This window comes from Myodes glareolus, chromosome 26 (genome assembly GCF_982192425.1).
Source record: "Myodes glareolus chromosome 26, mMyoGla1.1, whole genome shotgun sequence".
Classification (NCBI taxonomy): Eukaryota; Metazoa; Chordata; class Mammalia; order Rodentia; family Cricetidae; genus Myodes; species Myodes glareolus.
Window position 1 is genome coordinate 15,393,419 of NC_142051.1, and position 12,041 is coordinate 15,405,459.

Here is a 12,041-nt window from a genome sequence, read left to right on the forward strand (position 1 = left end):
GTAACACAGTTCATGCAGTTATTCAGCAAGTGTAAGCCCATGCCCCCAAGGATACTCACCCATTCGCTGTTAGCCACTGGTGGAAGATGATGTTCTCTGTGTTTGACGACTATTAGGAATGCCTTTACTAAATATTCCAAATAATAAGCTTATTACATAGCTCTACAAATTTTTCTTGAAACAACAAAATCAACTTATAATTTAATTCTACTATGTTAAAAACAATTGTCGCTCCACTCCTTCATTTGAAGAGAAATAGTGGCAACCGCGTCAGATGTTTCACTGCCAGAACTGGGCCCAAAGTCCCTTGGTTTCTAACTTCCCGTTCCACAGCTGATTCTCCCCTTTCTACATAAGTAAGTATCTCCCATAAATGGTCAATGAATATGAGAAGTGGTAAGAATTTAGGAACGCTACCACTACTTAATTAAGACATTTTCATAAATCTTAATATCTACGCAAGGATAAGCAGAAGGCTTATGAAGTCCCACCCTAGCTGAAGAGCTCTGGCCAATTGATGACTGTTGGATAAGGGAACTTTCCAGTTGGTTCCAGACTGCATCAGCTGTTTGTACTCCCCTGGATGGCCTGTGCTCACAGAGCAGCCTTAGGTGAACTCAGTGCTATTAAAAAGAGTACATGAAGTTGGGTGGGAGGGGATGGGGGTATGGGAGAAGTTGGAGGGAGGGATGGGTTTCATACAATATGCATGTATGAAATTCTCTTTTTAATTTAAAAATTAATGCAGTGGTTACATTTTTTTTGCTTTTGGCATTTTGCTTATCTGTGCTTTATGTAAACAAAAGCCTTGTACAAACAAATTTGAACTTTTAAAAATTAACTACTTTTAAAATATTTGCTATTTCAATGAAATGCAAAGTCTTACGGAGCTTCTTGGTTAATTTTAAACTAATATGTTCTAAGTATCTAGAGTAGTAGTGTTCTCAGTAATAATATGTTTAGTAAAATAGGTAGTATTTATGGCTGGAAATTTAACGTCTAAGAAGACAGGCATTTAACAGTCATAGATAATGGCAAAGTTTATTTCTTGGCCATAGCAAGCTAGCAATCATTTAGTAAACCTGAAAACCTCTTTTTAATTGACCTTTATTTGTATTTTAAGTGTATGGGTGTTTGGCTTGCATGTATGTCTGTGCCTCACATTCATCCAGTGACTGCAGAGGCCAGAGGAGGGCACTGGATCCCCTGGAACTCGAGTTACAGACAATTGTGAGCTTGCATTTGTGTGCTGGGAACCAAACCCCAGTCCTCTGGAAGAGCAGCCCGTGCTCTTCACCATTGAACCATTTCTCTGGTCCCCTGCTAACCTTTATTTTTTAGAAATTATTATTTTAATAATCTGTATGTGCGGGTCTGTTTATAAGCACGAGAGAGCTGGTACCTGCAGAGGACAGGTGTCCGGTCCCCTGGAGTTGGAGGTGATTGGGCACTGCTAGCATGGGTGCTGGGAATAGAACTCAAGTCCCTGCTCTTACCTGTGGAGCCATCTTTTCAGCTCCCAAACTAAATATTTTAAGATTAAATAAAAGATGACTCAGTTTTCTAGTTATGTCTGAATCGAGAAAATAAGATTTCTATATACTTTCCTTTATTGGATCACTGGTTTCTTCTTATCTAATTATGGTCAGTTGCTAAGGTTTAGAACTTATCCAGGACATGAATTCTAATGAGAATGGTGATAAATCAGGACTTTTTTTCATTCGTGAAGTTTAGCTATACAAGTGTTTACTAAGTTTGTTATAGAAAGACCACAATGTTCTGATTCTGGAAATAACAAACGTTTCCCAGCATGCTCCATTCCTATGACATTCAAGTCCTCCTTGCACGCACACCAGATTGGATCTTGCGATTTGAACATAAGCCACAGAACTTTGTGTAGAGTGTTGATCCCCAAACAAACTGATCCGTAGCAACGCTTTAATATTCGTCTTTTGGAAAGTCTTGCTTTTCTTCTAAATGAAAGTTCATTGCTACTTGCCCTGGCTATCAGGAGAGCTGTGGGGATAACATTATTCTATGAGCGAGACTATTTCTGAACATGGTGCCTTTCAGAGTCTGTTCATAGGAAGGACTAGTTCCTTTTCTGTGATGCCTCTCATTTCCCCTGGGAGCAGAAAGGTGCAAATTTACCCTTCTGGGGTCCCTGAGGGTCTTGCTGCCCTTCTGACTGGAAGTTGGCAATGACCTGTTTTCTGAAACAAGTCTCTCCTTCCTTTCTTGGGAATGCTACAAGACAAGTAAAAGAAATAAACACGTATTTCCAGTGCATCCTTCAGAATAGAAGAGTTGATTTAATTTGCGAAGTCTTTAGATATGTGTCTTCACTTAAGACAGGAGACAAGCCAACTTAGAAATAGGAAAGAAGAGAAAGCTAAATGCTTGACTAACACAAAGGCAGAGAGAAACAGCTTCTTCCATCACCTTGAGAATAATAACCATAAAGAAACTAAACCAACATTTCTGTCAAGACAGAACATGGTTTCCTGGGTCTTACACAGTCGTGAGGGAGAGGTTTTTTATTCACAACACTTGAGCTGTAGAGGTGTTGAAATGTGTGGTAGTTCATTAAGCTCTATCCAGAGCTTTCTGAACCGTGTATGAATTATTTTGCCTTGGGATACAGTCCCTCAGACTAAGCGCTCTTGTTACCTGTTCATTTCCATCTCCGATCCTAGGAGAGGCTGCCCTCTTGAAATACAGATAGGAACCAGTCGTAGGAAAACACTCAGCCAAGATTTGCGATTTAAGATTAAGACACTTCAACTATTGAGCTCACTTTTGTTTGTTTTTTCAACTTTTTATTAATTGTTTTCATTTATTTTACATACTAACCACAGTTCCCCCCCTCCCACTTCCCATCTACCTTTCTCCCCACCCCACTCCGACCCTGCATCCACTCCTCCTCAGTTTCCCTTTTGAAAGGGCAGGCCTCCCATTGGAGTCAACAGAGCAGGGTACATCAAGTTGAGGCAGGACCAGGCTCCTTCCCCTGTATCGAGGCCCCTAGCTCATTTTTCTTTATAGGCAATATGTCTCTAACAAATATCTTTACACCAACAGAAATAAAAAAAAAATCTCAGACAGAAATATAAAATAAAATGAACTGTCTGGTCCAGGACTTAGAAGTTATCGCGTCATAATATCTTTGTGGTTTCTAAAGTTTTCCAAATCTAGCAGTCTTTTTAATTCATTAAGGAAAACAGATACTAAAGGTCTCCCCACTGTTTGGAAATACATGTCGCCATAGCCTGTCAGAACCACATCGGAAGATACTCAGACAGAACCAGCTAAGAATTTGACGTCTGGGAGAGTGGGCTTAATATTTCCATGTTTCTGTATTTGGCATTCACCAGAAACATGAGCTCATTCATCTGGGACTTGGCAAATCAAGACGAAGAGGTTTGTGTATTTTTTTAAATTTATTCTTCCAAACGTAGCTTGAAACGGTTCTCAAGTTTGATTATATGATAAAAAACATGTTAGATAAAAAAAGTAGTTTTAACTTACAAAGTAAAGTTAGGAAAATAGAGGCTGAAGGTTTACATCGACAGGGTGGGTATAGAAGCAGTAAAGACGAAGTAAAGAACTCTAGAAGCTGGACCAGTTCCAAAGTGCTTGCAATCCTTGCACCGCGCTCCAGAAAAATCTTACCTGCAAATTCCTGCGCAGGCTAGCAGTGGCAAGATTCCTAAAGAGGCCAACAGACTCTGCTCTCTACATCTGGAAAGCCAGGGAAAGAGGCATCACCTCCCAGGTTGCAAGTCTCTTGCCACCTGTTTGCGTCTGACCCCTAGAGGTCCTTCCCGCTGCCTGAGACCTAGTTTCCCAGCAAAGTCTACAGAGGTTTGAGCCTCGGATCCAGCCAGCCTGAGTTGTCTTGCGAACTCAGCCTGGACTGGCCCGGCGGCAGCGTGGCATCCGCAGGGACCCCCAGCTCCCGCCGCTCGCCCGTGGGCATCCCCTTGCCTCTGCGCCGGTGTCCTCTGTCCCTCGCTGCCACCTAAGCTCGCTTTCCCGGTGCGCCTGCCTCCTAGCAGCTCTCTGTGGCTGCACAACCCGGGTTCCCGCCTTGCATGCTCACGCCACCCTACCCCCACTTTTAAATTTTTTTTTTCTTTCCTCTTTTAACTTTCTCCCCAGCTGCGCTCTGTTGTTGCGAAGCGTTCGCCGCGGCCCTCTCTGCCATCTCTTCAGGTTGCATCTGGCGAGGATCTCCGAGAGCAGCTCACGGCGGCCCGGGGGTGCTCGCCCACGGGAGAGCTGCGGGGCGCGGCGCGGCGCGGGGCGGGGCGGCGGCGCCCAGGGCGGGGAGGAGCAGCCTCCCGCACGGCGGAGCCCGGGCTCGGCAGCCCAGCCGCTCCCAGCGTCGGGGCGGCGGGCGAGCGGCCGAGGCTATGGCAGGCGGGCGGCGAGTGCCGGAGAACCGGCTCGGGGCGCGGAGCGCGCGGGGGCGGGGGCGGGCTCGGGGAGCCCCGGGGTGCCGGACGATCTAAGGCGACCGTGGCACCCGGGAGCCCGGCCGCGGGCAGCGCCGCCGCCGGGGGCGTCGCCGGCCTCGGCCCCTTTGTTCTCGCGCGCGCCCCCTCGCCGCCCACTCCCCTGCTGTCGCGCGGCGGCGGTGGCGGCGGCGGCGGCTCCTCCCGCCCGAGGCAGTTGAGCTCCGCGCCGGGGGCGGGAGGGGGCGGGGAGCGCGCCAGCCGTGGAGAGTGGGGGGCGATGGCGAAGCTCAGGGTGGCTTACGAGTACACGGAAGCCGAAGACAAGAGCATCCGGCTCGGCTTGTTCCTCATCATCTCCGGCGTCGTGTCGCTCTTCATCTTCGGCTTCTGCTGGCTCAGTCCCGCCTTGCAGGATCTGCAAGCCACGGCGGCCAACTGCACGGTGCTGTCGGTGCAGCAGATCGGCGAGGTGTTCGAGTGCACCTTCACCTGTGGCACCGACTGCAGGGGCACCTCGCAGTACCCCTGCGTCCAGGTATACGTGAACAACTCCGAGTCCAACTCCAGGGCGCTGCTACACAGCGACCAGCACCAGCTCCTGACCAACCCCAAGGTAAGGACGCGGGAGCTCCCGCCTAACGGATGCGGGTTCGAGCCCAGCGTTGGGGATAGACCCCAGGGGAAGATCTGGAGTGTACTGTCCTTGCTAGAAGAACATAGGAGGCACTAGGTGCGTGCACACATCTGTGGAGCTGCAGGGCTCCAATTCTCGGGGTGTGTTTGCCCGCGGGGCGGTGGTACCCAGAGTCTCTCTGAAAACATTTGTTGTTTTTGAGCTCCCTCCAAGCTCAGGTGCAGCACCCGCAGGACGGGTTTACCTAAACTCAAGGGGTAAAGAAAGTTAACTTTTCCTTTAAACATAGCCACGGGTTAGCCAGGACCCAGCTGCTAAGGTCAACCGGCGCCTGAACTTCAACGGGCCTCAAGCACTCCCAATGACGCGACCTTTGAGAGCTTGAAGGGAGGGGTCTCTTCGTTCCTGGAATAGTCTTAGACCTTTGCCTTTGAGTTCTAAACATAGGATTTTAACTTGAGGTCTAAAGATGGGCTATTTGGGGGAGGGGAAGGGAGAGAAGGGGATCAACAGGAATTCAGTGAGAGATTCAGCGAGAAATTCAGGTCCGGTTTGTTTGTTTGATGGGCGTGGGTCCCAACCACCTCCAAGTGGGGATAATCAGGAGCAATTGGAGAACAGTAAAACTTACTGAAAATAGAAAGCTTCTCGGTGAAATATACCAAGCACAGACCTTCCCTGACAACTTCTTTTGTTGTCACAAGCAGAAAAAAAAAAGAGGAAAAAAATAGATAAAACCTGGTTAGGACTTGTGAGCTTCTGGAGAGCAGAGAGGGAGACTCAGAAAAGTTCCCAGGGGGAAAAAAGCACTTATAAAAAGCACTGTCCTCAGTCCGTGAACTAATTGAGCTTTGCAGCGCGCCTGCTTCTGCAGGAGGGTTCTTTGATGCCTTCGGTCTTTTCTGTCACCAACTAAAGGTGTCTCTGTTTATTTAAGTTGCTGTCTCTTTTTACTTTGTGAGGGCTGCGCTTGAAGACCGAGCAGGAAACCATTCCAAAGGAGAGGAATTCTGTGCACGCAGGAGCGCGTTCTTTTGAACATGACAAGATAAATTAATCTGAATTAGGGTTTTAAACTAGCTCACCATTCGCTGTGCAGAGAAACTCCAGAGTAACTCATTAATTTGGAAAGTTAGAAGTAATTACTCTTTAAAAATATGATTGACTCCTCATTGGAAGTCTCCTGATAATGCATGAAGACTCGTTTGCTTTGAAAATGACCATAATGTAGGCACAGCAAATATAGAAATAGACATTTCTAAGACAGAATCTAATATCCAAGCCCTTGAACAAGTGGTAGGGTCTCAAAGACAGATGTGAGTGAATCCGCCTAGGGTTTAGTAATCGAAAAAGAACTCTCATGGATTTAGAAGGTTTTTCAAAAATCAGAATTAAGTAGAAAACATCTAAGAAAGATGTCAAGTAGTCATTTACTGATTTCGAAGATACTTTAGTTTGTCATGCAGAAGGGGGCATAGTTGTTGAAACACTGCTAATTATTATTGAGATAGTGCTTTAATCAATAAGAAGTTATACATGGGCATATGCATACCAGTATATGGTTAATATCTAATTTTGGCATAGAGAAATTAGGATTTCCCACAAAAAACAAGTCCACAATTTCCAGGCAGGATCTGGCAATAGAAATCAATTGGAATCATTAGGACATTGATTCTTAAATCACTTGGAAGCAATCACGAAGTTTTATGTAATACTAAAGTTCTCTGTCTCTCCACTTGTAAATAATCTCATTTCCCCCCTCAGTGCCAGTTAAGAACTTGGCAGTAGTTGCTTTAAAGAGGTACCAAACAAACTCTTAAGCAGACTGTCCACAAAATTGTCAGAACTGGGAAAATGACATATGTTGTGGTCCAGAAAGTGATGAATGGCCGCTCCATCAATTAAGGCAATGTTTCCTCTGCCAAGTATGCATCTTTGTCCAAATTATGATGTATTGTAGTATTTATAGAGCAAACATCACTTTTTTGTCCATTAAGTGTTCAATTTGGAAATTTCTGTAAGCATTGGGTAATGGAAAAATTCAATGTACCCAAAATATCATGGTAGAGTCAGGTGCATCATGAGGGTTATTTTCTATGGTGTCCTTGCGACTCGACAGTCCCCGTTGCCTGGTCCCGTTGGCTACACAGAGCTTTATCCCACCTACCTTACTTTTAATTTTCCAACCTATTCCTTTCATGTCTCACCGACCTCTCACATTCTCTCCAAATCCAAGCATCACAGGAAACAGTTAGGAAATCCCTTCTCAGATAATAGAGCAACTACTTTTTCCTGGAGTTTCCTCAAAGCATTACAGCAAACGACGGGGAGGGGACAGATGCTACAAATACGTACCTCGTTGAACTGCGGGCCTCTGAGGAGAATGCTGCCCTTCCATTAAGGGTTTCTTTCAAGTATCCTTAAGTGTTGATCCATTTATTTGTGTTTTCATCCTTATTTTGCGAGGGAATCGCTGTGTCTAGTCACATAGTGTTGAAGTCAGCTAAGGATTTGATTAGGGATGTGACCCGTTGTCTGGATTAACCATAGCATGGTCTTGAGTTTCGGAGTTAGCTGCTTCTTGCTGCTGCTCCCAACATTGCGCTGGCTCTTGGTGACTCACAGGTGTGCACCATGCTCTCTGGTCCTCAACGATGGCTGCGCTGTGGGACTGACTGCTTGGGAACTTGAAAAATAAATTCTTGTGCCGGTTCGGTTTTCTGGCACATCGATTTGATCTTGGATGGGGCCAGAGTATTGTAGTTTTCAAAGTTGCGCAAGTAATTCTACTATTACCCAAGAGATGAACACCAGCATCTTGGGAAATGCACTCATCTGCTCAGCAAGCAAAGCACTGCACTTCAAAATGAATTCACTGTGATTAATGTTCGTGTTTTCAAGATAAAAGACGCAGATGCCACTGAATATAGAAAGTGGCATTAAAATAGACCAGAGAAATGCAGAAGAGAAGGAAGGGAATCATTTAAAATTAGTGTGCAAAGCTCGTTTTAAATTGATTAGTTTAAGTGAAATCAGTGGGCACAGTTGCAAACGGTGCTGGTTTTGCAGTTACCTGCTTTGGACGGCAAAGGAAAGCTGAATTTAGGGACTGCCGTCCGCTGTGTGGTATGAGGGGGTGATTAGAGACCGACTCTGTGTTTAAGTTTTTATTTTGAAGGTCCCGCCCCCTTTGATAATAAAAGAATCCAAAGCGAAGACAAAGTTTGTTTCTAAGAGACCAATAGTTTGAAATCAAAGAGCGTAGAAAACCTAAATAGGGGTGGAGACAGGATTTGTCTTGAAGATCATCGAGAAAGGTAGAAGAAAGATCAAGACATGATGGCTACTTGTCACCTTAGCAAAGGCCCTTCAGACCCACACTCACGTGCCTTGTTCCTGCACATGGAAGGACACCGTGACACCTGAGGAAATCCCTGAGCTTTGACCTGTGTGTTCAGATTGATGTACTCCAAGGGGAAATCCGTCAGACCAGAGCTGCCTAAGACAGGAGAAGTGGGGTTGTGCCAACATCTCTACAGTCATATTTTGTTTATGATCTAGCAGATAAAACCCGCCTGAAGATCAGAGTGCAAAGCTAGGCACACTAGTCAGCCATCCAGCCCAGGCCGTGGTGGCACACACCTTTAGTCCCAGCAGTCACACTAGTTAGCCAGAGAGGCCGGGTGGTGGTGGTGCATGCCTTGAATCCCAGCACTGGAGAGGAAGATAAGGCGGGATGAGACAGGAACACGCTCTCTTTTCAGTCTGAAGATTTTGTAGTATTTGTTAGATCATAAACAAAATATCATTATACATCTCCAGTCTTTATCTGTTCCCAAAGAAGTAGCTTTCTTTGGATGTTATTTTCTTTGATGTTATTGTTAAATGATGTATTAATTATATGTATTATATATAGATAGATGATAGATACATCCAGACATAGAGAGGAATTGATAGATGATAGATAGATAGATAGATAGATAGATAGATAGATAAATAGATAGACAGATAGATAGATAAATAGATAGACAGACAGATAGATAGAATTGATCTTCTGGTTTCTCAAAATCTATTGTGGCCAAAGGAGGATTTAGATAGGTGGATGTGGGTGAGAATCAAGGGTTTCATTTCTCATGTGCCTAACAGGCACACAAATGAAAGTGAAGCTGTGAGTTTCTGCCCCCAGGACTATGGCCTAACAGTGGTTCTCAATCTTCCTAGTGCTGCCTCCAGGACTATGGCCTAACAGTGGTTCTCAATCTTCCTAGTGCTGCCCCCAGGACTATGGCCTAACACAGTGGTTCTCAATCTTCCTAGTGCTGCCCGCAGGACTATGGCCTAACACAGTGGTTCCCAATCTTCCTAGTGCTGCCCGCAGGACTATGGCCTAACGGTGGTTCTCAATCTTCCTAGTGCTGCCCCCAGGACTATGGCCTAACACAGTGGTTCCCAATCTTCCTAGTGCTGCCCGCAGGACTATGGCCTAACAGTGGTTCTCAATCTTCCTAGTGCTGCCCCCAGGACTATGGCCTAACACAGTGGTTCCCAATCTTCCTAGTGCTGCCCGCAGGACTATGGCCTAACAGTGGTTCTCAATCTTCCTAGTGCTGCCCCCAGGACTATGGCCTAACACAGTGGTTCCCAATCTTCCTAGTGCTGCCCGCAGGACTATGGCCTAACAGTGGTTCTCAATCTTCCTAGTGCTGCCCCCAGGACTATGGCCTAACACAGTGGTTCCCAATCTTCCCATGCTGCCTCCAGGACTATGGCCTAACACAGTGGTTCCCAATCTTCCTACTGCTGCCCGCAGGACTATGGCCTAACACAGTGGTTCTCAATCTTCCTACTGCTGCCCCCAGGACTATGGCCTAACACAGTGGTTCCCAATCTTCCTAGTGTTGCCCCCAGGAGTATGGCCTAACACAGTGGTTCCCAATCTTCCTAGTGTTGCCCCCAGGAGTATGGCCTAACACAGTGGTTCCCAATCTTCCTAGTGCTGCCCCCAGGAGTGTGGCCTAATACAGTGATTCCCAATCTTCCTAATACTGCACTCTTTAAGACAGTTCCTCATGTGGTGACTCCCAGCCATACTTTTGCCATGTTACGTAAACATGTTATTTAAATCGTTGTGTAAATAGCCAATATTTGACCCCAGAGGGGTCGTGACCCACAGGCTGAGAACCACTGGTCTAGTAGAAAGCCATATAGAACATAGGTAACCATCAAAAAAGGCCAAATGCCAAGTTCTATAGGGAGGCACAGATAGATGTTAGGGACATTTGGAGGGCATATTGTGTAGAAAGCTTCATGGTGAAGGAGACTCTTGCCTTGAGAAGAGAGCTTTCATCTTGGTGGGGGAAAGAGGAATGAAATGATGATCATGGGAGAGAAAAATGCCACAAGCAGTGCTTTAGGCTCTGTGAGTGATGTGTGTGCTGGGCTCTGCAGGTGACTGCTATGGGGAAGGTGGAAAGGGAAATTGTGGCCAATAGCGTGGTGGTCTTGACTTCAGAAAGGGCTTGGTGGTCACTGGGAAGCTATGGGTGAGTCCCATGGAGGCTCACCTCCTCGGCCCTAATGATCTGTGTGTCTCTTGGTTAGCCAGCAGGGGGGAATTAATAGAGGGAATCGGTTCGTGTTAAAACTGGGAGATTAGGGGCTGGAAAAGTGGTTCATCAGTTGAGTGTTGACTTCTCTTCCAGAGGGCCTGGGTTCGATTCCTAGCACCTACATGGCTGCTCACAATTGTCTCAACTCTATGCTAGGGGATTTGACACCCTCTTCTTGTCTGTCTGTACACCAGACATAAATACAGGCAAGACACCCATATACATAAAATAATCAGAACTTTAGGGTTTTTTTTTTTTTTTGTGGGAGATTATCGTGAAGTCTGTATGTAGTTCTGGTGTAATTGCTAGGGTCTTTCAGAGTAGAACATAGGAGAGAAGTCAGAATAATGTGGCTTGAGAAACACACAACTGGCCCTGGCTAGTAGCTTTGAATTTAGCTGTGCCATGAGCTTCTGAATGCAGACGACTTCCAAGACAAAGGAAAACGCAGAGAACGGATCCTCCCCCAACGCCAGAAAGGAATAAAGCTTGGCTAGAGTGTAGATATTACCCCCATAGACCTTCCAGTGTCCAGAATCACTTTCAAAATAATATGACTTTATGTGTCTAGGTGCTTTTCCTGTATGCGTGCCTGGTCCCTCTTGAGCCAGAGGAGGGCATCAGATCCCCTGGAACTGGAGTTACAGGCAGTTGCGAGGCGCTGTGTGTGCTCTGGGAACGGAACCCAGGTTCTCTGGAACAGCAGCCATTGCTCTTCACTGAGCCATTTCTCCACCCAAAATCGCGACTCTTAATGATGGTCAATGTCTGTACTGGTTTGTTGTTGTTGTGTTTGTTTGTTTTGTTGCTAAGCAGCCAGGGGATGTTTTTGAGCAGGTGACGAATACAGTCGGGTACTCCAGAATATACTAGACAGGATGGTGAGCCCCTGTGACTCGAGCACTGAGGGGCCTGAAGCTGAGGCAGGAGGATGACCGGTTTGAGGCTAGCAGGGCCACCATGATAAGACATTGTCTCAAGTGAAAGAATATATTAATTGCGACCTTCTCATTTTGAGACAGAGTTTCACCATATAACGCTGGCTGACCCAGAACTTGCTGTGTAGACCAAACTGGTTTCGAATCAGGGCTCCTCCAGCCTCTGCCGTCCACATGAATTAAATTGAATTAAAGTTGTGCACCACCACACACTTTGGAAACAATCATAACTATGTGTCAGAAATTGTTTTTCATGCTTAATCTCTAATCTCCACTTGTGGATACCATTTTTGAAAAAAATCTCCTTTTATAAGGTTCTCCCAAAATCATATATTAAAAAAAAAAATCAGGCACTAAATTCAGGAGATTTGTGATGTTCAATTTTCTTTGCAATTTGAGG

The 12,041-nt window shown here is 45.9% G+C and overlaps 1 protein-coding gene across 1 annotated transcript in view; it reads left to right on the top strand.

Annotated features, from left to right (window-relative positions):
- Window positions 1–4,411: 4,411 nt before the first annotated feature.
- The window catches only part of Kcnmb4 (potassium calcium-activated channel subfamily M regulatory beta subunit 4), a 60,114-nt gene continuing 52,484 nt past the window's right edge, over window positions 4,412–12,041 (top strand). The window contains exon 1 of the mRNA XM_048418345.3: window positions 4,412–5,073. Coding sequence (XP_048274302.2) covers window positions 4,738–5,073 — 336 coding nt within the window. The 5' untranslated portion in view covers window positions 4,412–4,737. The remainder of the gene's footprint in view (window positions 5,074–12,041) is intronic.